The sequence below is a fragment of the Bufo gargarizans genome, chromosome 2 (assembly GCF_014858855.1).
Source record: "Bufo gargarizans isolate SCDJY-AF-19 chromosome 2, ASM1485885v1, whole genome shotgun sequence".
Taxonomy (NCBI): domain Eukaryota; kingdom Metazoa; phylum Chordata; class Amphibia; order Anura; family Bufonidae; genus Bufo; species Bufo gargarizans.
In genome coordinates this window covers 340,379,426-340,405,989 of record NC_058081.1, presented here as the reverse complement: position 1 = coordinate 340,405,989, position 26,564 = coordinate 340,379,426, and the positions used below count along the sequence as shown (strand labels likewise).

The following is a 26,564-nucleotide window of genomic DNA, read 5'->3' as shown; positions in this document are numbered from 1 at the left end:
CCCCCATAACAGTGTCATCCACAGATCCCCCATAACAGTGTCATCCACAGATCCCCCATAACAGTGTCATCCACAGATCCCCCATTAGTTCAAAAACCACCAAAAGCACACCTTTTGGTTCAAAATATATATTTTTTATTTTTCTCCTCAAAAACCTAGGTGCGTCTTATGGGCAGGGGTGGCTTATAGGGCGAAAAATACGGTAGTTCATTTATATGCAGTAAGGAATACAAAACAGAATACTAGCAGACTTATTGGTGATATCGGTAAAAAGCCATGTTTGTTTTAACAAATGATACCGTAGTCTACAGTTCCATCACAGTGGTCTCCTCCTCAGCATATTTACAGGTATGCAGTTATCACCAAAGACAGTTAGTAAAAAATCCACACCTTATCTTACACCACTTGGTTCCTTGTCAAAATAATCCAAGGGGTATTACACATGTACCCACTGCCACCTCCAACTTCACCTGATCCTCCCAGCTGTGACATCAGTGGCGATAATGTGCCCATATATTCCCCAGCCAATCACTGGCCTCAGAGGTATACAGCACATAAATGCTGAGGCCAGTGACAGGCTGCAGTAGTCCCATGGAGTATAAGGGCAAGTCAGCTCTGCAGCCAAACAAAGCCTGGTGGCATCGTTGAAAGTGGCGGATGGTGAAATGGGTGAATATATATTATTTTATGAACAACATAGGCTACTTTCACACTAGCGTTTCTATTTTCAGGTATTGAGATCCTTCATAGGGTTTTGTCCCCATTCATTGTAGCTGAACGTTTGGTTGCGTTCTCATACCGGAGAGCAAACCGCATGGGATGAGGAGCAAGACAGATCCGTCATGACCCACAATGCAAGTCAATGGGGACGGATCCATTTTCTCAGACATAATAGAAAATGGATCTGTCCCCCATTGACTTTCAATGGAGTTCATGACAGATCCGTCTTGGCCATGTTAAAGATAAAACAACCGGATCCATTCATAACGGATGCAGATGGTTGTATTATAATTAACGGGATCATTTTTGCTGAACCCTGCCGTATACAGCAAAAACGCTAATGTGAAAGTAGCCATACACTGGGGGACTTTTTTTGGTAATAGACAACCCCTTTAAAGTGAGTCTGCCACCAGGGAATTCACTGTTAAATCAGGCACAATGCAAGACTAGCTCAGCTGAAGTGCACCAACAGTGGGCGGACACCACGGAGAGGTGGAGCACAAAATGGCTTGGGCCCGCCCTCAGTGCACTAAACTGCTCATTTGCATATGGATCAAAAAGTATTTTTTTTTACTCCAGAATGAACGGATTGCTAGCTGAAAGATATGATGTCATTCAGCTCAGCTACACGGCAGTGTGCATGGTTTACCAGTGACAGGCTCCATTTAACCTTTTTGTGATGGTCATTAGGTTCATATGTAATATTATAAAGTCCAGCCCAATCTACATTCCAGCAAAGATTAGCATAGCAGACATCAGTCTCTTCAGTCACTGAATGAGGATTCACTGTCAGAGCTGTCTTCTGGTGCAATGTCTCCGTCTGGGACCGGTGCATTAGGTGTCCTAAAAACAAGCATAGACATTATACTAAACAGAATGATTATTATTACAGGGGTTGTGTCCCTTCAGTAAATGCAATGTATCACGTAGAGAAAGTGAATACAAGGCACTTACTAATGTATTGTGATTATCCATATTGCCGCCTTTGCTGGTTTCATTTTTCCATAACATTATACACTTCATGTATCCATAGTTACGACCACCCTATCATCCACCAGCGGTGGTCATGCTTTGTGTCCGGGGCCGTGGGAGCGTGCATTGGCCACTGTTGCTGGATTGCCGGGTGGTTATAATCTCTGAAATCAAGCAGTGTATGAAGTGGAAACAAGATAGAAAAATGAATCCAGCCAGCAAAGGAAGCAATATGGACAAGCACAATACATTAGTAAGTGGCTTGTATTAACTTTCTCTACATGATAAATGCCATTTGCTGAAGTGACAACTCCTTTAAGCTGGATCTATGACCTCTATTACATGACTGAGGGATTTTGGTATTTAAAGGGGGTTGTCTCCATCTCCTGAAGCTGGGAGTTTAATCAGATGTCCATCTATAAGCAGTTCTATCCCAAGGAAGCTGAGTAAGTTAGTAATATAATGCACAGGCTGGGTCCACCACAGCTTGTAGAGGGGTGCGAATCTGGGGACTCCCCTCTATGAAACCCTAAAGGGCCATTCACACGTCCGCAATTTTGTTCCGCATTTTGCAGAACGGAATTACGGACCTATTAATTTATATGGGGCAGCATGATGTGCTGCCCGGATCTGGAATTGCGGATCTGCACTTCCGGGTCCGCAATTCCGTTCCCCCAAAAAACAGAACATGTCCTATTCTTGTCAGCAATTGCAGACAAGAATAGGCATTTTCTATTAAGTGCCGGCGATGTGCGGTCCACAAAATGCGGAACGCACATTGCCGATGCCCGTGGATCCGCAAAACACACACGGATGTGTGAATGGACCCTAATAGTGCATGATGAAAGAGATTGTCTTCCTGTATTACCCATACAGATGTAAATAGGGCCACAGCTGCAGTCTGCATGCTTATACTTTATTCATTCTTTTCTGTTTGGTTTTATCTTTCTACTTTGACTAGTTTTATACAGGATATTGAAAATGTGCCTGGCCATGAAGAAGGGAAATGGCTGGTCTTAAAATAGTTAATAATTTAAGTACATTAAATGGTACTGCATATGTTACTTAACGTTATATAATGAGGCTTCCGGAAAAGTTTACAATGTGCTAAAGGCAAAACAACACAAAGAATACCATGGTTTATACCAAGGCAATACTTTTCACTCAAAGAAAATGAAAACAGCTGCCAAAATGGAAGGAGGAAGGTGTAATACTCACTCTAAAAGATCAGGGTTTAGTCCTTCAGAAATCATTTTATTTCGAATAGCCATCACAGGGACCCCCTATAACATAAAAATGGATTCAGTATCACAAGTAAATCAATACCGCGCAAAACATGGGTACTAAAAAAAGAGAAAGACCCTCCAGGAATATCCATTGGTGGCAGATAGGACTTAAACACAAAACTTACCACTTGAACCATTTTTAAGTATCTGGCATATCTTGGATCTTTCGCTACAGTGGGAATATTTTCAGCCTGTACCTCTTCCTTCGGTAAGGTGTTATCATTCAAGGAGTTCTGCTGAACAACCTGGGAAAAACAACACGTCAGACTGCCAGCAGGGGTAAATGGGTAAAGCACTGGGCTGGGACATTTCTACAGTATGAAGTCTTAGGCTAGTTGCATACTAGTGTTAAAATCTTTGGTCAGGCTGGTTTGGCAGAGGAACAGCCTGCCAGAGTTCATTCTATCCGGCATAGCCCCACCAGTGCCCAATGCTTATAATGGGACCCGGCCTGTTTCCAGCACTAATGCCGTAAACAGGCTGGATCCCCCCCGGGTCCCATTATAGTCAATAGGGCCTGGCAATGCGCCGGATACAATGAACTCCGGCAGGCTGTTCCTCTGCAACTAGCCTTAATACATGACTGTGGTTCCCTCTGCCTTCCGATCGAAGCCCCCGTATTGAAATCGCGGTGCTCCGATCGGGTACCATGTCAGAAAACCAGTCAGTATCTGGTGTGGCCACCATTTGCCTCACGCAGTGCAACACATCTCCGTTACATAGAGTTGATCAGGTTGTTGATTGTTAGTCCACTCCTCTCCAAGAGCTGTGTGAAGTTGCAGAATATATATTTATTAAAAGTTTAAATCACCCACCTTTCCCAATTATAAAAATAAATAAATAAATTAAAAAAACATATTTGGTATCGCTGCATCCGAGAATGTCTGAACTATTAAAATATATTTTAAAAATTTTCCTGTGCGGTAAACGCTGTAGCGAAAAAAAAAATAAATAAATAATAATAATATCAAAAGACATGTGATTTGCCAATTATTTGTTCACACATTTCTAGCAGTAATAATATAGGAACAGTGTAAAATTGCCATAAGAATAAAACCTTCAGAATTGTAATTTCTTGTGAAATACAATTATCTTCTTAAAACAGACATCTCAGAAGAGGTGACAGGTCCTCTTTAGTTGTCAACAGATGAGGAACAGAATTTAACACAGGAGTTGTTTTTTTTTCTTCCCCATCTTCCTTGAGCCATAACTTTTTTATAGTTCCCTTCACATAGCTGTTTGAGGGCTTATTTTTTTGCGGGACAAGTTGTACTTTCTAATGTCACCATTAAAGAGGACCTTTCACCGATTATGACAATGTGAACTAAGTATACAGACATGGAGAGCGGCGCCCGAGGATCTCACCGCACTTACTATTATCCCTGGGCGCCGCTCCGTTCTCCTGCTATGCCCTCCGGTATCTTCGCTCACTAAGTTATAGTAGGCGGAGTCTGCCCTTGTTCAGCTGTAGCGCTGGCCAATCGCATTGCAGAGCTCACAGCCTGGGAGGTTCCCGGGCGCCGCTCTATATGTCTGTATACTTAGTTCACATTGTCATAATCAGTGAAAGGTCCTCTTTAATTATTTTAAAAAAATCCAAATAGGGTGGAATTTGAAAAAACAAAAAAAAGTTTTGTTCCCACAGCGTTCCATTTGTGGCAAAACTGACCTGTGCCCTTCATTCCCTGGGTCAGTAGGATTACAACGATACCCCATATGTATAGTTTTTTATGCCTAAATAGTGTAAAAATAAATATAAATATAAAAAAGATTTTTCAAAAATTTAAATCTACTGAGCTGTGGCGGGGGGGGGGGCTCATTTTTTGCGGGACAATCTGTAGTTTTTATTGATACTATTTTTGAGTGTGACTTTTTTTATCACATTTTATTCGATTTTTTGGGGTAAGAGAAGCAATGAAAAAATGGCAAATTCGACATCTTCAGCGAGACACAGCGCATTCCAATTACTAGCATCCTGATTGGCCACAGACGACGCCGGTAAGATGCCCGGAAGTGTGAGCTTCCGGGTTTTTGACATTTTAGATGCCATGATCTCACTTGATCATGGCATCTAAAAGGCTTTAATTACAGAGATCAGCATTATTGTCGGTAGTGGTAATTAGCCGCAGGTTTCTATAGTTTGAAACAGCAGAGACCTGCCGGCCATAACGCCCACTGCATGTGCGAGCGGGCGCCATGTTTGCCTATCGCTCCAGCACCATACATGCTGGTGGCGTAAGGGTTAAAAGAGGATTTACAATTTATTTCAAGAAATATCTGATTACACCAGAGATAGGCCACCAGTAAATCCACTTACTTCTGTCTGTGGTGTAGCTGGAGGGGCTTCTGAGACAGACCGGGGCTGCAGATGACCATTTGTAATACTGTTAGACAAATGTGTTTCAACTTTAACATCTTCTAAGCCAGGGATGGAAGAAAGCTGAAATAAAAACAGTACAATGATATGAAGTCCATACAGAAAATAAACTCCAGTTACACAAAGTCAGAATATCAGGACCACAGTAATAGGACGTCTGCAAAATACGAAATGATGCTCATTCTCCACTCACCGTGCACAACTAACATCAGACCGCGGACCACAAATCCTGCCTATGAAACGGCAGACATAGACTGTCATAAAACAGCCTTGGTCAGCACCCTTCTTCTGTTTCCAGAGTAGTCATGCTGGTCAAAGACGCTACTCCTATATTAATCAAAAGGGTATATGCAGAAGAACCAAAGTGAGGAAGAACTTGAAAGGAGTGGTGGTCGAGCATGTGCAGCGTCATTCTATTCAATGTATGGATGGACAATCAATGTACCCACATTGAGGATGAAAAACCACTGTTCCGTTCAAACTCCTCTGTGATTGTGAAGTGGAAGTTCTGGAGGGCTGGGCAAACTCATTCTAGTGATAGATAGGAGGCCCAGTATTCAGACCTCTATCACTTACCCCGTGGATAAGTGATGAACGTCCATTGTGGCACAACGCCTGTAAGGATGTGTCTGATGACAAAACCATGAGGGCCGTTTTGGCATATACTACAGAACCAGACCAACATTAGAAAGGCTATGCATTTACAAAGCTAACAGGTATCTGATGTAGATATAAAGAGACAAACCTTTGCATCTAGAATATTGAGCGTGGTTTCAATCTGTTGAATACGAAGTGAAAGAGCAGACAGTTTCTGAAATAAAAGATACAAGGGGGTTATGCATGTCTTACATGGAAATAAAGATGGAGAATTACTGATTCATGAGCAGAATGTTTGAAGTCAGTTTTTCTAGAGTTTACCTTACTATAATCCGCTCTAAGGCCAAACTCACACAAGTTCAAAATGAGAAACTCGCTAAGTGTGTGAGAGCGATTTCCCGTTATGACCTCCACTTCTCTGAAAGGACCACAAGTCTTATACTGCTGTGTATTCCTTGTAGGCCTCACATCCACTCAATTGCTCTGACAACATTATGGCCTAACAATGGAGTAGATCTGAGTTCTAGCAGGGATACACAGCATTATAAATCATTATAAAGCCATGCCATCATGTCAGAGATGAAAAGGTCAGGACGAGAAATCACTCTCATACACCCAGCAAGTTTCTCGCATTGAACTCGCTTATCAGAGTCTCGCTTAAATTTATCAAACGCCTGACATGGTTTGATAAATTTGCTGCATCATAATTAGGCTCTGAATTCGGGAAAATGGCCACGCAGTTCCCGTTGCTAACCAATATTCTGCCAGCAAAGTGGCTGCTGACCGCTGGTAATTTGATTTTACAGAACCCATGACAGCACCAGAGAGAAGGATCTACCAATACAGATGGGCAGAAAGCTTTACAAATGAAATCTTAAAATCTTCTACACCTTTTCCTTTTTTTTTTTTATTATCATTTGAAGCAAAGAGACAGAGTTTCATAACCAACTACAAGCAAAAGGCAGGGAATAAGAGGGGTGCTGTCATGGATTCTGGAAAGTCAAATTATCATTAAGTGTAATGATAATTTTTCCCTTCACCTATGACAGCGCCAGAGAGAGAGAGAGAGAGAGAATAGAAGAAGAAACTTTGGGAGGGACAACTACCTGTAAGTTACTATTCCAAATAGACCTCAAGTGACACAAAAAGGAAACCCAAGGCCAACAAAAAGGTACAAAGTGCAGACCGGCCCATGTCCTTCTGTCCATTATGGACCTTTGCTGGCTGTCCATCTTCTCACCCCAACTAGGAGCATTATGGGCTTTGCAGACATGCCAGACTTAGTGCCAATCTGTCCTTCTTCTGACGCTTTAACAGGAGAATTATAGGCCCTTGCAAAAAAAGGAAAAAGGTGTACCTCTGTAGTCTACCCCAATGCTTACAATAGTCCGGCCCATCTTCTAACTTCTGACCAAGAGCATTATAAGGCTTTGCTGGTGCCATACCACTATACTGTAGATCTTAGGCCTCATGCACATGACCGTATGTGCAAACATGGATCCTCAAAAAATGCGGATGATGTCCGTCTGCATTCCGTATTTTATGGAACAGAGCAGCTGGCTCCGTATAGAACAGTAGTATCCTTGTCCGTAATGTGGACAATAATCGGACATGTTCTATTTTTTTTGCATAATGGAAAAACGGACGGAAACAGAATGCACAAGGAGTAACTTCAGTTTTTTTTTTTTTTTTTCTGACCCATTGAAATGAATGGTTTCATATACGGTCCACCAAAAAAACTAAACGGAGACGCAAAGAATATACGTTCGTGTGCATGAGCCCTTACCCAGTCCTGCCCATCCTCTCACTCTTAACCAGGAGCATCATCAGGCTTTGCTGGTGTACCAGACTTGGAACAAACCTATCCAACTTCTCACTTCTAACCAAGAGCACACATTGACTTGTATATAACATGCACTATATTTAAAGGGCACCTGACACCAGTCCAAAAAAGTGAGACATTTATATATTCTAGTTGGCCATGCATCCCTGAGCATGACATACTTTCACTGGCACCACACATGTCAATCTGAAGTGACTACGTACAGATGTATGGCTAGTTACTTCTCTTCCTTCTTAGGGGAGGTTTCTCCATGCTGTGGTGTTCTCCAACACACAGCCTCCTGATGCGGTGTGACCTTGTAAGAACTAGGACTTCTCGCAAAGCCACACTGTGCCATAGCTCCTAAGGGACAGCGTCTCAATCAGACCAGAGTATGACACTGCCGCAGGCAAGAGCCCTCTCTGCAGCAGTGTCTCACTCTGGTCTGAGTGAGACAGTGTCCTGTTGGAAGCTATGGTACAGTGTGGTCTCCCGAGATCAAACCACATCAGGAGGCTGCGAGACGGCAATCGTCATAGTGAGGAGAAACCTCACCTAACAAAGAGGAGAAGTAACTAGCCACATCTGTGTGTGGCTAGTCACTTAATCTCGGGGAAAAATACCACAGACCAGGAAGGGGACACACACACACACATACATAGGTGAAAGTATTCCATGCTCAAGGAAGCATAGCCAACTAGAATATATAGACATTTCATTTTTGGGGGATTGGTAACAGTCCTTTGCAATGCCATCATGCCTTTCTTGTGGCTGTACCCTAGAAGCATAGATAGGCTGTCACCTAGGCTGGACTTCTGCTGAAAACCTCATAGTAATAGAAAAAATAAATACCTGGCCATCTACCAGAGGAAATATACCTGCTGGGTTTATAGATGCAAGCACCAAGGCTGGGAACAGCAAATCAGGCCATTGAGCAGCAAATGTAGAAACAGCCAACCTTGGCTGGTTGTATGCAGAGGCAACCAGCCAAGCAGGACAAGGAAAAACTGAGACCACCAAGCAGCCAGCCGGGCACAGAGGCCACCCGGGAAACACCTAAACGAAGCACAAAGCGAAGCTAAAAGAGTCAGTAGACCAAATGTGCACAAAGCCTGCAAGCCAACCTGGTTCAGAGGCAGCCACCAAACAATGTGCAAGGCCAAAGCCATCCACACCAAACAGAGGCAAAGATACACAAAGATTTGTTGCAGATCCTGACATCATTTCATCATTAAGGTGTTACCTGCTTCATAGCCCCAGAGGCCACATGTTCCAGGCTCCTCGGGTCAGAGGACAGGAAACCAACTAAAGTAGGACGTGGGCGTCCCCCTTTTAATTGCTGTAAGGCCACCTGTCCAGCTGTAGAGGTCTCTCCCTCGGGTGCGGTGTTGGGTGAAGGGTATAATCTGTCTCTCTCCCTCCATGTATACTGGATTTTTCCACTCCTCTGCAGTACGCATGCCCCGTCCCACAGCCAGAGTACATACTGCCTCATCTTCAGAAGGACGGTCAGCGAGGTGTGCACTCCTGAGTCAGGCTGCAATGTATTGTGGGTCGTATGGGCAGCTGGATCACTGCACGTTCTACCGGTAGTCGCTGCAGTGTGACCCCACCCCTCAGCCAGGCAGCACAACGCACTGTAGATAGCAGAGATGGCACCCATACAGGCAGAAGTGTAGATGGGAATATTGTGGCAGCACTGGGGCACAAATCACTGGTTATTTTATTTATTTATTATAAACACGTACACTTTAAAGGATAACGGTCACATTTAGACCCTAATTTCAATTTTCATATATGTAGTTACTAATAACAAGATATTCCAGAATCAGTTACTATTAGACTGACTTACCCCATATTTAATAAGATTCAGCCCTTAGCAACCAGTCTGCATAAAACTGCAATTTCTCTATTCAGTTAAGATGGCCACCACTGACCTCACCCTGAGGCTAATCCCGCCTGCCCTCACTAACCAGTAACAATAGCCCCCCAAAAAGTGTCAGTAACCAGAGCCTTCCCCCTAAAGGGTTAATCTCCTGCAGCACAAAGGGGTCCTCTTACCACATGTTGCTTTCATTTATACGCTGAGCAGACGGCAGATCTCCCTTCCCTGGTCTGCGCTGCTTCAGCTCTGCATTGTCCCAGTCTGCTGAGTGAGGGAGCGTCTGCCAAGCGCAGGGACAGGGAGAAGTGCACACAGCCCAGGCACTGTTATCAGCTGCTGGGGAGGACCTGGCTTTAATCATTTACTTACAGTCCCTGGCTGTCAGTAATCTGACCTTGCACGCAGCCTGCTTCTGCGTCCTCCGTCCTTCAACACATAGACGGACCCTGCCTAGCAACCCTATTTTAAGCAGAGGTAAAAGTAGGCAGTACAGGGAACAAAACTGTGGAATTAAGGGGTAAGTGAATACACAGTGAAAAGTTTAAATAGGGCCACCAAGGAGATATTAAATCACCACAATCCAATACTCCCCCAAAAAACATACAAAAAATACGACAGTTATCCTTTAAATTTGATAGATTTAGCTGTAGGTTCTTCACAGCAAAGGAGGAGATACTATAAGTCCCCCAAACTAATCCCAAACCTGCTGGCATCAATCCTTTCCAGGCACTTTACACATTGGTAGGGACAGGACGAACCTCCTCACAAACTGTCGAGAAGCGATTCAGAAACTGAACTGTGTGCACCACAAACTGGTTCAGGAAAGCAACCGTTCTCTTCTGTTGGATGGCGGGGACCTGTGTAAAGACAAATACGCACATTGGCACATTGACAACTAGAATGAGGTCTGGTTTTGTGGAAATAAAGCATATTAATGGTGTAATGCAAAGTTCTGCCACTTTCTAATATGACCTGGGTTTCAGGTCTTTGCCATTTTCAAGATCTCTGCTAGCAGTCAGTCGATGGGACGTCCATTGCTTACATCCAGAAGCTGAAAACTCATAAAGACCTAGTCCTGCTGACACATGTGCACAGCTAGCTGGGGTATGTTCACATATGGCAGATTTGTAGACCTTTCAGTGACTGCTCCATGCATTTGAATGAAGCCTGCAAAAAATCCATGCATATTCTGTAGAAACAACCCCGAGAAGAAAGGATCTTCTGTGAAGATACCCTAAGGCCCCTTTCACACGGGTGAGTATTCCGCGCGGATGCGATGCGCGAGTTGAACGCATTGCACCCCCACTAAATACCGACCCATTCATTTCTATGGGGCTGTTCACATGAGCGGTGATTTTCACGCATCACTTATGCGTTGTGTGAAAATCGCAGCATGCTCTATTTTGTGCATTTTTCACGCAACGCAGGCCCCATAGAAAAGAATTGGGTTGCGTGAAAATTGTATGCATCCGCAAGCAAGTGCGGATGCGGTGCGATTTTCACGCACGGTTGCTAGGAGACAATTGGGATGGAGACCTGATCTTTATTAATTATTTTCCCTTATAACATCATTATAAGGGAAAATAATAGCATTCTGAATACAGAATCCATAGTAAAATAGCGCTGGAGGGGTTAAAAAAAAATATAAAAAATTATTTAACTCACCTTAGTCCACTTGTTCACGTAGCCCGGCATCTCCTTCTGTCTCCTTTGCTGAACAGGACCTGTGGTGAGCATTAATTACAGGTAAAGGACCTTTAGTGACGTCACTCCGGTCATCACATTGGTCCATCACATGATCTTTTACCATGGTGATGGATCATGTGATGACCAGAGTGACGTCACCAAAGGTCCTTTACCTGTATTTAATGCTCACCACAGGTCCTGTTCAGCAAAGGAGACAGAAGGAGATGCCGGGCTTCGCGATCAAGTGGACTAAGGTGAGTTAAATTATTATTATGTTTTTTTAACCCCTCCAGCTCTATTTTACTATACATTCTGTATTCAGAATGCTATTATTTTCCCTTATAACCATGTTATAAGAGAAAATAATACAATCTACAGAACACCGATCCCAAGCCTGAACTTCTGTGAAGAAGTTTGGGTTTGGGTACCAAACATGCGCGATTTTTTTCACGAGAGTGCAAAACGCAATACAATGTTTTGCACTCGCGCAGAAAAATCGCGGTTGTTCCCGTAACGCACCCGAACATTTTCCCGCAACGCCCGTCTGAAAGAGGCCTTAAAGTGTACCTGTACTTTTAAACCTTCATATGTCATAGGGAGATGTCACAGGTTCGGATCGGTAGGAGTCCAAGTCGTGAAACCCCTGCTAATCGCTAAAATGAGGAGAGAGCTGTCTATTCAGATGGTCTCCATAGAAAGTCTATGACACAGTCTTAAAGGGGTTGTCTCTCTTCAGCACATGACATTTATTATGTAGAGGAAGTTTATACAAGGCACTTACTAATGTAGCAAAAGGAAGCAATATGGACATTCATTTTACCATCACATTATACACTGCTTGTTTCCATGGTTACGTCCACCCTCCAATTCAACAGAGGTGGCCGTGCTTGCAAACTATAGGAAAAAGCGTCTGTAAAGGTTCTCATTTATCCAGGTCATGGTATATCTGTAAAGAATAAATCAAGGCAATTGGACTTACTGTAGATTTCTTGAAAACGTTTCACTCGTTCTTCCAACAAGCTTTCTAAATTCTGAGTGACTGTACAAGAATTCTCTGGGAATAAATATGTAACTGAATCCACATCTGGTAATTATACCCAGCATGGGGTCAAAGTTGTTGATTCCATTATCCTAATTGGAGTCAGTAGGTGATAATGGACTTCCGGTTCCGGCGCTGGGGATGCAGGAGGCAGCGTGAAGGAGCTCCGGTGACCTCTCACCATACTACACCCTGCTCATACTATACCGGCATTAGGGGGCTGCAACAGGTACGTCCCGGTCCCTGAACATCTAGAGTCCATGAGTATATGGACCGTTACCTACTACGGAGCGGCAAAAGGAGGATCTCCAGAGGACGGGGCAGAGAGATAGAAAGCGCGCTCGGCAAGATGGCGGACTCGCGCCCTGCCACCCCCTCTCCGTTGAAACAAGTGTTGCTAGAAGACGGTGCGATGGAGGAGCAGGTTGTTCAACAGACTCCCTCCGTGGACATCGACTATAAGCGGCTGGCCATAGAGGTGGCCCGACATCTGGCCCCGGATATCAGGGACACGCTTACCGCGACTCTGTCAGCGTCCCTGCAGCAGCTCCATGAGGCGGTCTCCCAGCATGACATGAGGCTGGAGGAGCTGGAACAGAGGGTAGTGAGGGCTGAAAACGAAGCGGCGACATGCAGCCAGAAACTGAACGAGCTCTCTAAACAGAATATGGTTCTATATGACCGGGTAGAGGACCTGGAAAACCGGTCCAGAAGAAGTAACTTGCGTCTGGTGGGACTACCCGAGAAGTATAAGCCGCAGGCCTTGATGGACATTTGTGAGTTTGACCTGCCTAAGGCGCTGGGAGAAGAGGGGCGCTGCAAGGTGGAAAGGGCACACAGAATAGGCCCGGTATTGGAGGAGCAGCAGGAGCGGGCTGGTGCGGCAAGAGGCCTGGGTCCTAAACCGCGCCAGGTCATTATGAAGTATCTGGACTATTGTGATAAGGAGGCCCTGTTGAGAGCGTATAGGGCTAAGAAAGGCCCATTAAAGTTGCTGGGCCATGCTGTACTACTGTTTGGAGACTACTCTGCGGCCGTCGCCAAAAAGAGGAGAGAATTTAGCCGCGTGTGCACTCTACTACATCAGAAGGGCCGCAGGTTTCAATTACAATATCCCGCCAAGCTGAGGGTACTACACTCTAATGGTTCCAGCACAGTCTACCATGACCCGACTGCAGCGGAAGAGTGGATTAATTCCATACAGAACCCAGGGGAGTCCATGGATGAAGACCAGAGGAGAGGAAGAGGTCCCTACGGTGCAGAGAATCCAAGTGACTTGGAGCGGAGAAGAGGGGGAGAAAGGGAGAGTGTTGAGCCCGGAGCAAGGGGGCGAAGACTTTCGGGTAGAAGAGCGGACTCGTACCCTAGGAGATGACTTCTGTTACCCGTCTTGCTGTTAGAGGACGTATGAGTTACTACTCGGCTATGGTGGGACTGTTCCGTCTGCTGAGTCGTGTGGGTAGTATCGATCGGGTATTATGTCTATGTTGGAGTAATACTGGTGGATTGCTATATTTGAAGTAGATGATACTAGTTATAGCATAATTAGCCATGGGCGAAGGTTCGGCATTTTTGGGAGGGTGGCCTCTAGCGGGGAAATTGGAATTGCTTGCTTAGTTAACATGGTGGGAGGGAGCTGCAACCCAGAAAAAAAGGGAAGTTACTGCAGTTGTTTAGTGGTGGTTACAGGGGGAGTGTAACAGTGTGTGGAGGTAGTGACGTCAAGAGGGCGTTGCTAAGGAACGAAGAATTGTGGGTTACCTAACGGGTGTTTATTTGTTTGTTTGTTTGTCTACAAGGGATTTCTCTGGGCCTTCTCAGTGAGTGACGTGGACCCCTGACTCGGTAGGTAGATTGGGATACATTAAAACAGAAATCAAGGGTGGGAAAAAGGAAAAGAAAAGTACAAAAACAAAGGGGGGGGGGGGGAACAAAAAAAAAGGGTAAAAGGGAAGACGCGGCTGTAATGAAGGTAATAACGTGGAACGTTAAGGGTTTGAAGTCACCTCATAAAAGGTGGATGATTTTGCGACATCTTAAAAAACTCAAACCAGATGTGGTCCTTCTGCAAGAGACCCATCTTGAAGGGCAGGATTTTGATAGAATGAAAAAGCTATGGGTGGGCAGAGTGTTTGGGTCCCCGTCACTCAACCGAAAGGCAGGGGTACTGACACTTATTAGTAAACAGTTGAATTGCCAGGTTTTAGCACAGTCCAGTGACTCCCAGGGAAGGTGGGCTCATATTTTACTACAGGTGCAGAACATGCAGTATAGCATACACAACGTATATTGTCCCAATACGGGGAACTCGTCCTTTCTAAAGGATCTGGAATTGAGGCTGCTAGGGGATGCGTGTGTGAATAAAATTGTAGGAGGGGATTTCAACGCGGTTCTGCATGGTGCGGCAGATCGGAAGAGGGTAGACGGAACGGTGGGGGGGGAGACCTCCCAAGACAAAGCATTGCAGCAGTTGTTGGTTGGTGGGGGACTAGTAGATGACTGGCGACGAACTCATCTTGATGATAGCAGTTATACCTTCTATTCACACTCCCAAAATTCCTGGTCGCGAATAGATTACCTGCTGGTGACTCACAATCTATTGCACAGGGTGCTACTATCGGACATAGGGGACATTGTGATCTCGGACCACGCGCCGGTGACATTACTGGTTAGGGATGACTTCCCTAGGGGACCTGATTTCATATGGCGTTTCCCCTCTCAGCTCTGCGCTAGGGAGGAGTTCATAGAAAAGCTGATTATTTGGTGGGAGGAATATAAATCAGATAATGCGGATCACCTGGAAACACCAAACCTTTTCTGGGGTGCTTCCAAGGCAGTGCTGAGAGGCAGAATCATGGGGTATCTGGCAGGTCTTAAAAAGAAGGTCCATTTGCAGTTTGATCAGGCGAGCCAAAAGGTTAGGTTGACCTATTTAGCGTTTAAGCAGGACCCCACAGAAGCTAATAGGAAAAAGTGGATAGAGGAACGCCAGGTCTTTGAACACTGTGCTAAAGAGAGAGAATTATTGCGGAGCTCTGAGTTTGAGGCTAAGCTATTCAAGTTTGGAAATAAGTCAGGGAGGCTTCTAGCCAATTTAGCGAAGGGACAGAGGCAGCCGCAGTATATTAACAGCTTAAAAAACTCTGCGGGGAAAATCGTGCATGATCCGGCTCGGATCAACTCCATTTTAGGGGAATATTATGAGCATTTATACAAAGACGGGGGGAAAGTGGATTTAAGTGACACCCTCCTTGACAAAGTTGGCCTACCTAAGATGACCGAGGAACAGCGGAGTGCATTGAATGCAGAAATTACGGAGACGGAGTTGCAGGGAGTGATAAAGGGGTTGGGTAACTCTAAGGCTCCAGGACCGGACGGTTATACTGGAGAATACTATAAGGCATTGTGTACCCAGGTCTCGCCAGTGTTGGTGAAGGTTTATAACAGCATGTTTGCGGGTGGACCGACCCTGGACGGAACTAGCCTCTCCTATATTAAACTGTTACCCAAGCCGGAAAAGGATCCATTGTTACCGGGTTCATACAGGCCTATTTCCCTGATAAATGTAGATGCAAAAATACTGTCAAAACTCATTGCGGACCGATTGGCCAAAGTGATGCCATTTTTGGTGGGACAGGAGCAGGTGGGTTTCGTCCGGGGTCGCGCCGCGGTGACGAATATTAGAACAGTACTGGCTGTCTTGGATAGGGTGCAACATGATCCGGAGGAGGGTGAGTCACCAGCCATGCTCACATTGGATGCCGAAAAAGCGTTTGATAATGTCAGGTGGGCATGGCTGGAGGCGGTCCTGGATAAAATGGAGATCACAGGTGCCTTTAGGACTGGTCTTGTCGCAGATGTACCATAGGCCACAGGCGAGGGTCTTTACGCAGGGGCACTTATCCAAACCATTTAATTTACAAAAAGGGACTCGTCAGGGATGCCCCCTATCCCCTTTGCTATTTAATCTGGCACTGGAGCCGCTGGCTAGAGAGCTATGCAAGTCTAACCTGTTTGAGGGGATAAGGGTAGGGAAGTCGCAAGTGAAGGCGGCTTTATTCGCCGATGACATTATACTATTCATGTCCAAACCGCAGGGGCAGATCGATACCGTTTTTAGGGCATTGGAGAGTTTCGGGAAGTATTCCGGGTATAGAGTGAATATGTCAAAGTGTGAACTGCTGCCGATCAGCCAGAGGACTAAGTTTGAGGGGGGCGGAAATAGGGGTGTTATGGGATCCTTGATAAAATCCCAAATTAGGTATTTGGGCATAAAGATTGGGCGGTCACCGCATTCTATCAGCTTAACTATCCACCTTTATTTCACAAAATTAAAGAGGATCTAGCCAGATGGCAACCGCTACCGTTATCCTTAATGGGCAGGTGCCATGTAATTAAGATGTTAGCAATGTCCAAGCTGATGTATCCACTCCAGACCATACCGGTGCTCTTAAGGCATGTGGATGTGAGGAATGTGGAGAGATGTTTCACAAAATTCATTTGGAATGGCAAGAAATCGAGAGTCTCACTGAGGAAGTTGAAACTACGGAGGGAGATTGGAGGGTTGAATGTGCCCGATGTCAGGGGTTACAATTTGGCGTGTCCGAGTAGACATCTCCTGGATTGGTTTAATGGGACTTCCCACTACTCGAATCTGAGGTTGGAAAGGCAGCTAGCGGCACCCTGGGATTTAAAGGCCTTGGTGCATACCAAGTTATCTCAATTGCCCCGCTTAGCTAGGTGCTCGATAATCTTGCGAGACTCCATTATAACGTGGAAAAACCTTAGAAAATCATACAAACTTCCGTATCAGATTTCGAAACACCTCCCTTTACATGACAACCCAGCCTTTGCACCGGGGGGTTTGTTCCCATATTTACAGGTTAGGCACTATTGCGCTAGTCTGGCTATCAATATGACTGGTGAGTGGAATCAGAATAAATTTGATTCGTTCATTATTTCTGGTAACAGACAATCCATATCGCACCTATATGGCAGTTTGAGGTGTCTTTGGGAGGACTCAACCTCTCAGGGATTGTTTGGAAAATGGGGGAACAAATTGGAATTGACGGAAGTTGGTCCAATTGCAAGAGTTGGTATAGCGGCCTTACACAAGGCAGTGGGGAACGAGACGATGAGAGAAACCCACTTTAAAATTGTCCATCATGCCCTGTATGGATTTGATTTGCCAGTGACGAGTGCAAAACCCAATAGGTTGGTAACGTGTCCCAGGTGTTCAACGCCCAAAACTGATCTTCTGCATGGACTGTGGAGCTGCACAAAATTAGTGGAGTATTGGAAGATGGTGGGATTATTTCTTAGAGAGGGCAGTAATTTTCAAGGGGAACTGGATGTACAAAGGGCAATACTGCATGCGAGACAACAGGAGGAGTCGAATGAGGGGGGAGATAGGCAGGATGGAGGTTTCTCAGCAATGGGACATAGGATAGTGCTTGAGGCTAAAAGATGTCTGTTGTCCAACTGGTTGGATTCCAAAGTCCCATCTAAGGATGAACTTCTTAGACGCCTGTGTCACATGCTACACTTGGAGTGGCTGGAAGCAGCAGGTAAAAAGGAAACGGCCGGCAAAAAGTTATACAAAACATGGAAAAAGTTCATGATTAATTTTATGGAGAGGGCTGAAACAGTGAGGATCTTGAAGCCGTTCACCCTGACTGCTTGGTATTTGCAGGAGGACCTTAGGGGACGATTGGGGGGGCTTAAGGTTTGAGTCTTTGATGGTACGGGACGGGAGGTGCAGGAGGGTGTATAGTGGAGTCAGGAGATTTGGTTGACGTCGGGGGCAAAACGGGGGGGCCCAGAGAGAAATGTTTGTATACCCTTGGTAATCGTATTTGAATTGTATTCTTTATGTGGGGGGTGGGGGGTGGAAAAAATGTTGTGTGGGGGGTGAGGGAAAAAATTGGAAAAAAGGTATTGCATTATGTTGATGGATCTGAACAAGGCTGTGCCAACTACTTTGTATTCAACGGGTGCTTATGGTCATATGATCTTTATTGTATTTTGGATGATGCGGTATTGTCTTTTATCAAGATCATGATGCAATACAAATAAACATCTTTGAAGAGTAGGTGATAATGACCTCCCAGAAAAAGGTGTCAAGACAGCATTGTATGTGGCGGACAATAGATGTCTGACCCCCCGCCTCTATTCAAGCTTGGCTTCTCCATTTTTACGTAGATGGCCTCCTTCACGCCTCGTTTGTACCAATCGGCCTCCTTATCCAAAACACGTACTTGACTGTCTTCAAAGGTGTGACCTGTTCCTTTTTGATGTAAGTACACGGCTGAATCTTGACCAGAGGTTTTGGCTCTTCTATGCTGGGCCATACGCTGATGTAGTTGTTGTTTTGTTTCGCCGATATACAGCTCTGAGCCTTCCTCATTGCACTGGACTGCGTACACAATGTTGTCCATCTTGTGTTTAGACGTTGGGTCTTTGGGGTGAACCAGTTGTTGCCTCAGTGTGTTGCTCGGTTTAAAGCAAACAGGAATGTGATGTTTATTAAAAATCCTTTTGAGTTTCTCAGACACCGCAGCTACATATGGGATAACCATATTCTTGCGTCTGTCATGCTTCTCGCCCTCACTGGTAGTGCTCTTTCTTCTCCTTACTTCTGTTTTGACAAAGGCCCAATCTGGATACCCACAAGTTTTAAGTGCCCCTCTGAGGTGTTTGAGTTCCTTCGCCTTGGCCTCTGTGCTGGTGGGGATTTTCTCTGCCCGGTGGTGTAGAGTCTGGATGACTCAGAATCAGTGGATCATAACATCAATTTCACGTGGGAAGATGTGCAGAACAACAAACTGGCATTTCTGGACTGTCTTATAACAGTGGATGAGGGAAGGAAGCTGGGAATAGAGGTCTATCATCTATTGTCTGCCACATACAATGCTGTCTTGACACCTTTTTCTGGGAGGTCATTATCACCTACTGACTCCAATTTGGATAATGGAATCAACACCTTTGACCCCATGCTGGGTATAATGACCTCTGACCCCATGCTGGGTATAATTACCAGATGTTGATTCTGTTACATATTTATTCCCAGAGAATTCTTGTGCAGTCACTCAGAATTGAGAAAGCTCGTTGGAAGAACGAGTAAAACGTTTTCAAGAAATCTACAGTAAGTCCAGTTGCCTTGAATTATTCTTTACAGATATAGGAAAAAGCACCAGCCTGCCTACGTGCGCTCCCACTGTACCAGCCACCAGAGAGGCTGCTGCTTTTTCCTACAGTGTGCAAGCACGGTCACCGATGATGGATTGCAGGGTGGTCATAATCCTTGGATACAAGCATATGAGTATAATGTGATGGAAAAATAAACCCAGCCAGCAAAGGACACAATATGGACAATCATAATACATTAGTACGTGCCTTGTATTAACTTCATCTACATGATAAATGTCCTGAAGTCAATACAAGGCACTTGCTAATCAGGACCGGTGCTACCATAAGGCAGACCAAGCGGCTGCCTTAGGGCGCACCTTGGGGGAGGGCGGAAAAATGTGACATGGAGGGCTGATGTGACATGGAGGGGGAGAAATGTGACATGGGGGCATGATGGCTGACATGGGGGGCTAATGGCTGACATGGGGGGCTAATGGCTGACATGGGGGGCTAATGGCTGACATGGGGGGCTAATGGCTGACATGGGGGGCTAATGGCTGACATGGGGGGCTAATGGCTGACATGGGGGGCTAATGGCTGACATGGGGGGCTAATGGCTGACATGGGGGGCTAATGGCTGACATGGGGGGCTAATGGCTGACATGGGGGGCTAATGGCTGACATGGGGGGCTAATGGCTGACATGGGGGGCTAATGGCTGACATGGGGGGCTAATGGCTGACATGGGGGGCTAATGGCTGACATGGGGGGCTAATGGCTGACATGGGGGGCTAATGGCTGACATGGGGGGCTAATGGCTGACATGGGGGGCTAATGGCTGACATGGGGGGCTAATGGCTGACATGGGGGTCTGATCTGAGGTCTGATTAACATTGGGGGTCTGATTGGGGCTGTGAGCTGAGGTCTGATTAACATTGGGGGTCTGATTGTTGGTCTGACCTGAGGTGGGTGCCCCCCCCTCACAGGTGAGCTGTGAGGGGGGCGCCAAAATGTAGCTTCGCTTGTGTTGGCAAAAATCCTTGCACCGGCCCTGTTGCTAATGTATTGTGATGCAGAAGTGACAACTAGTGTGGACTTGGGTTTCAAGCTCGGCGTACAAAGTTTGGTTATCTAAGAATTCCATTATTGATTCCGCTACCACGGACCAGAAGTTATAGTCTGTGGTAATGGAATCCATAACGGAATCTTTAGGTAACCCGAACATTGTACGCCAGGCTTGAAACACAAGTTCTCTCAACACTAGAGACAACCCCTTGTAATTTCTGTCTTCAGAAGCGAGGAGAGACATCTGAGAACTTGTAACTCCTCATTACAGCGATTGGTGTCCGTCTCAGCACAAGGACTCCCAACATTCTAAATGTTTGATCTGTCCCTATGACATACTGTACAGGTACACCATAAAGCTCCATTATCGGGAGAGAATCGCACTTTCAATAGAGTGGATTTTTTTGCAGATAATCGCTAACGGGCATTGGGATGAACGCTAGTTAGTAGTGTTGAGCGAACTTGTGGTTTACATTCTGCGTCCAAAGTTCGGGTTATCGAAGAATCCCGTTATGGATTCCAAATTCCGTTATGATCCGTGGTAGCGGAATCCATAACGCGATTCTTTGATAACCCAAACCTTAAAACACAGGTTCGCTCAACACTACTAGTTAGTGTCAGTGATCATCTTGCAGTGTAGCCAACACTCCAGCTGTTCTGAAACTACAACTCCCATAATGTTCCAATCACTTTGCTGGGAGTTATAAGAACAGCTGAGCAAATATGCTAGCTGGGAGTTGTAGTTTGACTACAGCCGAAGGTTGCCGACCCTGCATTAGACCTTGTAGAAGTCACTGGACATTCCCCTTCCCATTCTGACTGGTGGTCACCATTTCCGCCATCTTTAATAAAAAATGATATGCAGAGGGAACGAAAACACGAGTTGAGCAAGGACACTCACCCACGTTCATGGAGGCTGGCAGAGGTATGTGAGATGTGTGAAGGCATTCTCCTGCACATGGCAGGCATTCAGACACACACATCTCTCATGGCGGCGCTTCAGTGGTACCCACCTTAGTGAGGTCTATGCCTGATCCAACTATAGGCAGCCCATCCTCATCCATCACAGTGACTCCCAGCCAGTGGCGCGCCGCTTTCTGTGCAGTCAGATGACAGGACAGGATCATGTGAGCAGTCACGTGGGTGGGGGCGGACCCGCAGTTCATGATAGCAGTCACGCGGGTGAGGGGCGGGGCCGAAGGCTCATGACAGCGGTCACGTGGGTGAGGGGCGGAGCCGCAAGCTCATGACAGCAGTTACGTAGGTGAGGGGCGGAGCCGCAAGCTCATGGCAGCAGTTACGTAGGTGAGGGGCGGAGCCGCAAGCTCATGACAGCTGTTACGTGGTGAGGGGCGGAGCCTCAGTTTCATGACAGCAGTTACGTGATGAGGGGCGGAGCCGCAGTCTCATGGCAGCTGTTACGTGGATGAGGGGCGGAGCCGCAAGCTCATGACAGTGGTTAAGTGGGGGAGGGGCAGGGCCGCAGGCTCAGGAGAGGAGGCTTTTCCTCTACTAGAAGCTTTGTGTATATACAGTAAACCTGTCACTGCAGCCTCGTATGCTGATACTTGTAGTGCTCTTTTACGTCTGCTGGCTGCGAAGTAGCCTATTAGCTCATAATAGAGCATTCGTCTGAACATGCTGGGACTTCTAGTCGGCTTATATAGCCCTGTCTGTAAAGCTGCATAGCATAACTCATAATAGCAAATAATATGTAGTCTGGACATGCTGGGACTTGTAGTGCTCTTATACGTCTGCTGGCTGTAAAGCTGCATAGCATAACTCATAAGAGTAAATAATATGTAGTCTGGACATGCTGGGACTTGTAGTGCTCTTATACGTCTGCTGGCTGTAAAGCTGTATAGCATAACTCATAATGGGCTCATGCACGCGACCTTATGTGAATTGCGATCTGCACAAAATATGGATGACATCTGTGTGCATTCCGTATTTTGCGGAATGGAGCAGCTGGCCCCTGATAGAACAGTTCAATCCTTGTCCGTAATGCGGACAATAATAGGATATGTTCTATTATTTGGTGGAATGGAAATACGGACACACGGAAACGGAATGCACACGGAGTAACTTCAGTTTTTTTTGCGGACCCACTGAAATGAATGGTTCCGCATACGGTCCGCAAAAACAAACAAACGGAATAGACACGGAAATAAAATACGTTTGTGTGCATGAGCCCTAAGGTTGTTGTAGTCAGGACATTTTGGGTTTGTCAGCAATTTTTTTAGGCCCCCCCAATTTGCTGGGGCATTTCCTGTTCACCTAAAAAAATGCCTCAGTAGCCACTCATGTTTTTTTCCATGGGTTTTTTATGGCTTTTTTGTGACATTTTTTGTGGATAACTGGGTGAATGTTTTTATTGACGTTTTATTTACGATAGAGATCGCAAACTGTCAGAAGAAAATACAGAAAATCATTCAAATGCTACATTTTTTTCTCCAAAAACACTACCTAATTAAAACGCCGGTGTAAAAACACTTGTGTGTCGATTCTTTGTACATTGAAGGTAATAGGAAGCTGTTGATGGTGATTTGAATGTGCATTAGGGCTCGTTCACACGAACGCGTGAAGCTCGTGCCCGTTCTGTGGACCGCAAATCGCGGTCCACAATGCACGGGCACCGCCTGTGGGGCAGGCGCATGGGATCCTTCTGATCCCCAAAAATATAGAGCGAGTCCTATTTTTTTGCGGTGCGGAAGCACGGAACGGAACCCCAGAAAGCACTCCTTAGTGCTTTTGTAGTGTTCCATTCCGCATCTCCGGATTTGCGGACCATTTGAAATGAATGGGTCCGCATCCGTGATGCGGAATGGCCACCGAACGGTGCCCGTGTATAGCGGATCCGCAATACGGCAACGGCTTCACACGTCTTTTTGCCATAGACTCTACAAGGAAATTTCCTGGTGGGCCAAAGCCCAGGGGGCTACCCAAGCTCTCCTAACTGGCCAGGTACATAATGATGTGATGCCCTCAGCAGTAATTAACACTTATGTACCTGAATACAATGGTATGGCTGTCCTCAGGATGGTGATACAATTGAATACTGCAGCAGAGCATGGAGCCCGCTGCTTACCCTCACAGGCTACATGCTACTATATGAGACAGTGTACAAATGGCGCAAGGACACAGACGTCTCATGCTAAAGCCTGTGGTCTACAGTGAAGATGGCATCTTTGAACCACATTCAGTTATTTAATTTTTTCTTCTTTCCTTGGACACATGGGGCACATACTACAGGGGGCACTAGAGATGACATTACTAGGGGAAGTCCAGGCAGCATGCTGAAGGTAGGCCTGGCTTGGTGCTGTGGCCTGCACCTCACCTCCTAAGGCCCCTGCTTCATAAGGCACCTCACCTCCTAAGGTCCCTGCGCTGTAATCGGCACAGGCGCGAGAATTTGGCCGAGATGGAGAGAAGAAGGCTGTCAATCTAGAGGAGAGGGGCGGGCTGGAGCGCGCTGGGCGGCAGAAATAGTGAGTAGACAGAGCCTCTAGGTTCTGAAAAGACACCCCCATAGCACCTAGAGGCTCATTTGTATATCAATAAAACTACGTTTTTAAGCTTAACCGCTCCAGACAAAGGTAATACATGAACATGGTTAGGTACAGCAGACACTAGCAGATCGCTAGTGTCAGACAGCTAAATAGGTAAAAATCTGGTGGTAGAAACCCTTTAAATCTTGGATCTGAACTCTGCTTTGGTTCAAATTTACCAATCGGAACCAAAGCCGAGTTAGGATCCAAGATCCTGTCATACTGAAATAGAACCACCAGATGTCAGACTAATAGCAATACACCTTGTTTAGTTTATGAAGTACTGTAGAACTTTTTATAAAGACAGAAAGATGAAGCAAATATGCCTGTCTAATTTTACGCCTAAATACAGGTGAGCTTGATAAATGTGCCCTATCTGTACAGGTATATATGGAGTGTATACACAGCACATGGCCATATTCCATGCTAAGGGCTCATGCACACAACCACTGGCTGTTTTGCAGAGCACAAACTGCAGATCCACAAAACACGGATACCGGCATTCCGCATTTTGCAGAACGGAGCTTCCGGCCCATAATAGAATAGTCCTATCTTTGTCCATAACACGGACAATAATAGGACATGTTCTATTTTTTTGTTGAGTGGTCAAGCGGACATACGGAATGCACATGGAGTCATTTCCGTTTTTTAGCAGCCCTATTGAAGTGAATGGTCCCGCATACGGGCCGCAAAAAATTCAACGGACATAGAAAAAAATTATGTTTGTGTGCATGAGGTAAGCCATACAACCCTGGTGTGGCCGGTTGTGTAATTCCTAATGATCAGTAATTATCTACTATGGGCTCATGCACACAACCATGGTTTTGTCCGCATCCAATCCGCACTTCAATGGAGCCACAAAAGATACGGAGAGCACACTGTGGACAGTGCTATGCTACAGAAGTACCGAACGCCTATGGAGAAAAACTTGTGCACCACAAGACTTTTTCCCTTATATATTCATGTTGACTAGCTACAGACGTGGACAAAATTGTTGGTACCCTTTGGTCAATGAAAGAAAAAGTCACAATGGTCACAGAAATAACTTTAATCTGACAAAAGTAATAATAAATTAAAATTCTATAAATGTTAACCAATGAAAGTCAGACATTGTTTTTCAACCATGCTTCAACAGAATTATGTAAAAAAATAAACTCATGAAACAGGCATGGACAAAAATGATGGTACCCCTAGAAAACACAGAACATAATGTGACCAAAGGGACATGTTAATTCAAGGTGTGTCCACTAATTAGCATCACAGGTGTCTACAACCTTGTAATCAGCCATTGGGCCTATATATATGGCTCCAGGTAATCACTGTGTTGTTTGGTGATATGGTGTGTACCACACTCGACATGGACCAGAGGAAGCAAAGGAAAGAGCTGTCTCAAGAGATCAGAAAGAAAATTATAGACAAGCATGTTAAAGGTAAAGGCTATAAGACCATCTCCAAGCAACTAGATGTTCCTGTGAGTACAGTTGCACATATTATTCATAAGTTTAAGATCCATGGGACTGTAGCCAACCTCCCTGGACGTGGCCGCAGGAGGAAAATTGATGACAAATCTAAGAGACGGATAATCCGAATGGTAACAAAAGAGCCTAGAAAGACTTCTAAAGAGATTCAAGGTGAACTTCATGCTCAAGGAACATCAGTGTCAGATCGCACCATCCGTCGTTGTTTGAGCCAAAGTGGACTACATGGGAGACGACCAAGGAGGACACCATTGTTGAAAACGAATCATAAAAAAGCAAGACTGGAATATGCCAAACTACATGTTGACAAGCCACAAAGCTTCTGGGAGAATGTCCTGTGGACAGATGAGACAAAAATCGAAGTTTTTGCCAAGGCACATCAGCTGTATGTTCACAGACGAAAAAATGAAGCATATCAAGAAAAGAACACTGTCCCTACTGTGAAACATGGAGGAGGCTCTGTTATGTTCTGGGGCTGCTTTGCTGCGTCTGGCACAGGGTGTCTTGAATCTGTGCAGGGTACAATGAAATCTCAAGACTATCAAGGAATTCTAGAGAGAAATGTACTAGCCAGTGTCAGAAAGCTTGGTCTCAGTCGCAGGTCATGGGTCTTGCAACAGGACAATGACCCAAAACACACCGCTAAAAACACCCAAGAATGGCTAAGAGGAAAAAATTGGACTATTCTAAAGTGGCCTTCTATGAGCCCTGACCTCAATCCTATTGAGCATCTTTGGAAGGAGCTGAAACATGCAGTCTGGAAAAGGCACCCTTCAAACCGGACACAACTGGAGCAGTTTGCTCATGAGGAGTGGGCCAAAATACCTGCTGAGAGGTGCAGATGTCTCATTGACAGTTACAGGAAGCGTTTGATTGCAGTGATTGCCTCAAAAGGTTGCGCAACAAAATATTAAGTTAGGGGTACCATCATTTTTGTCCATGCCTGTTTCATGAGTTTATTT

The 26,564-nt window shown here is 45.5% G+C and overlaps 1 protein-coding gene across 1 annotated transcript; it reads right to left on the bottom strand.

The window, feature by feature from the left end:
- Positions 1–998: 998 nt before the first annotated feature.
- WASHC3 (WASH complex subunit 3) lies at positions 999–21,712 on the bottom strand. Its single transcript, XM_044277353.1, has 7 exons — positions 21,590–21,712; positions 10,418–10,516; positions 6,101–6,166; positions 5,296–5,418; positions 3,104–3,223; positions 2,911–2,975; positions 999–1,563 (listed from the first exon to the last, which is right to left on the bottom strand). Exons 1-7 carry the CDS (start codon positions 21,701–21,703, stop codon positions 1,485–1,487), a joined length of 666 nt encoding a protein of 221 aa, XP_044133288.1. The 5' UTR covers positions 21,704–21,712; the 3' UTR covers positions 999–1,484.
- Between the last annotated feature and the right edge of the window lie 4,852 nt (positions 21,713–26,564).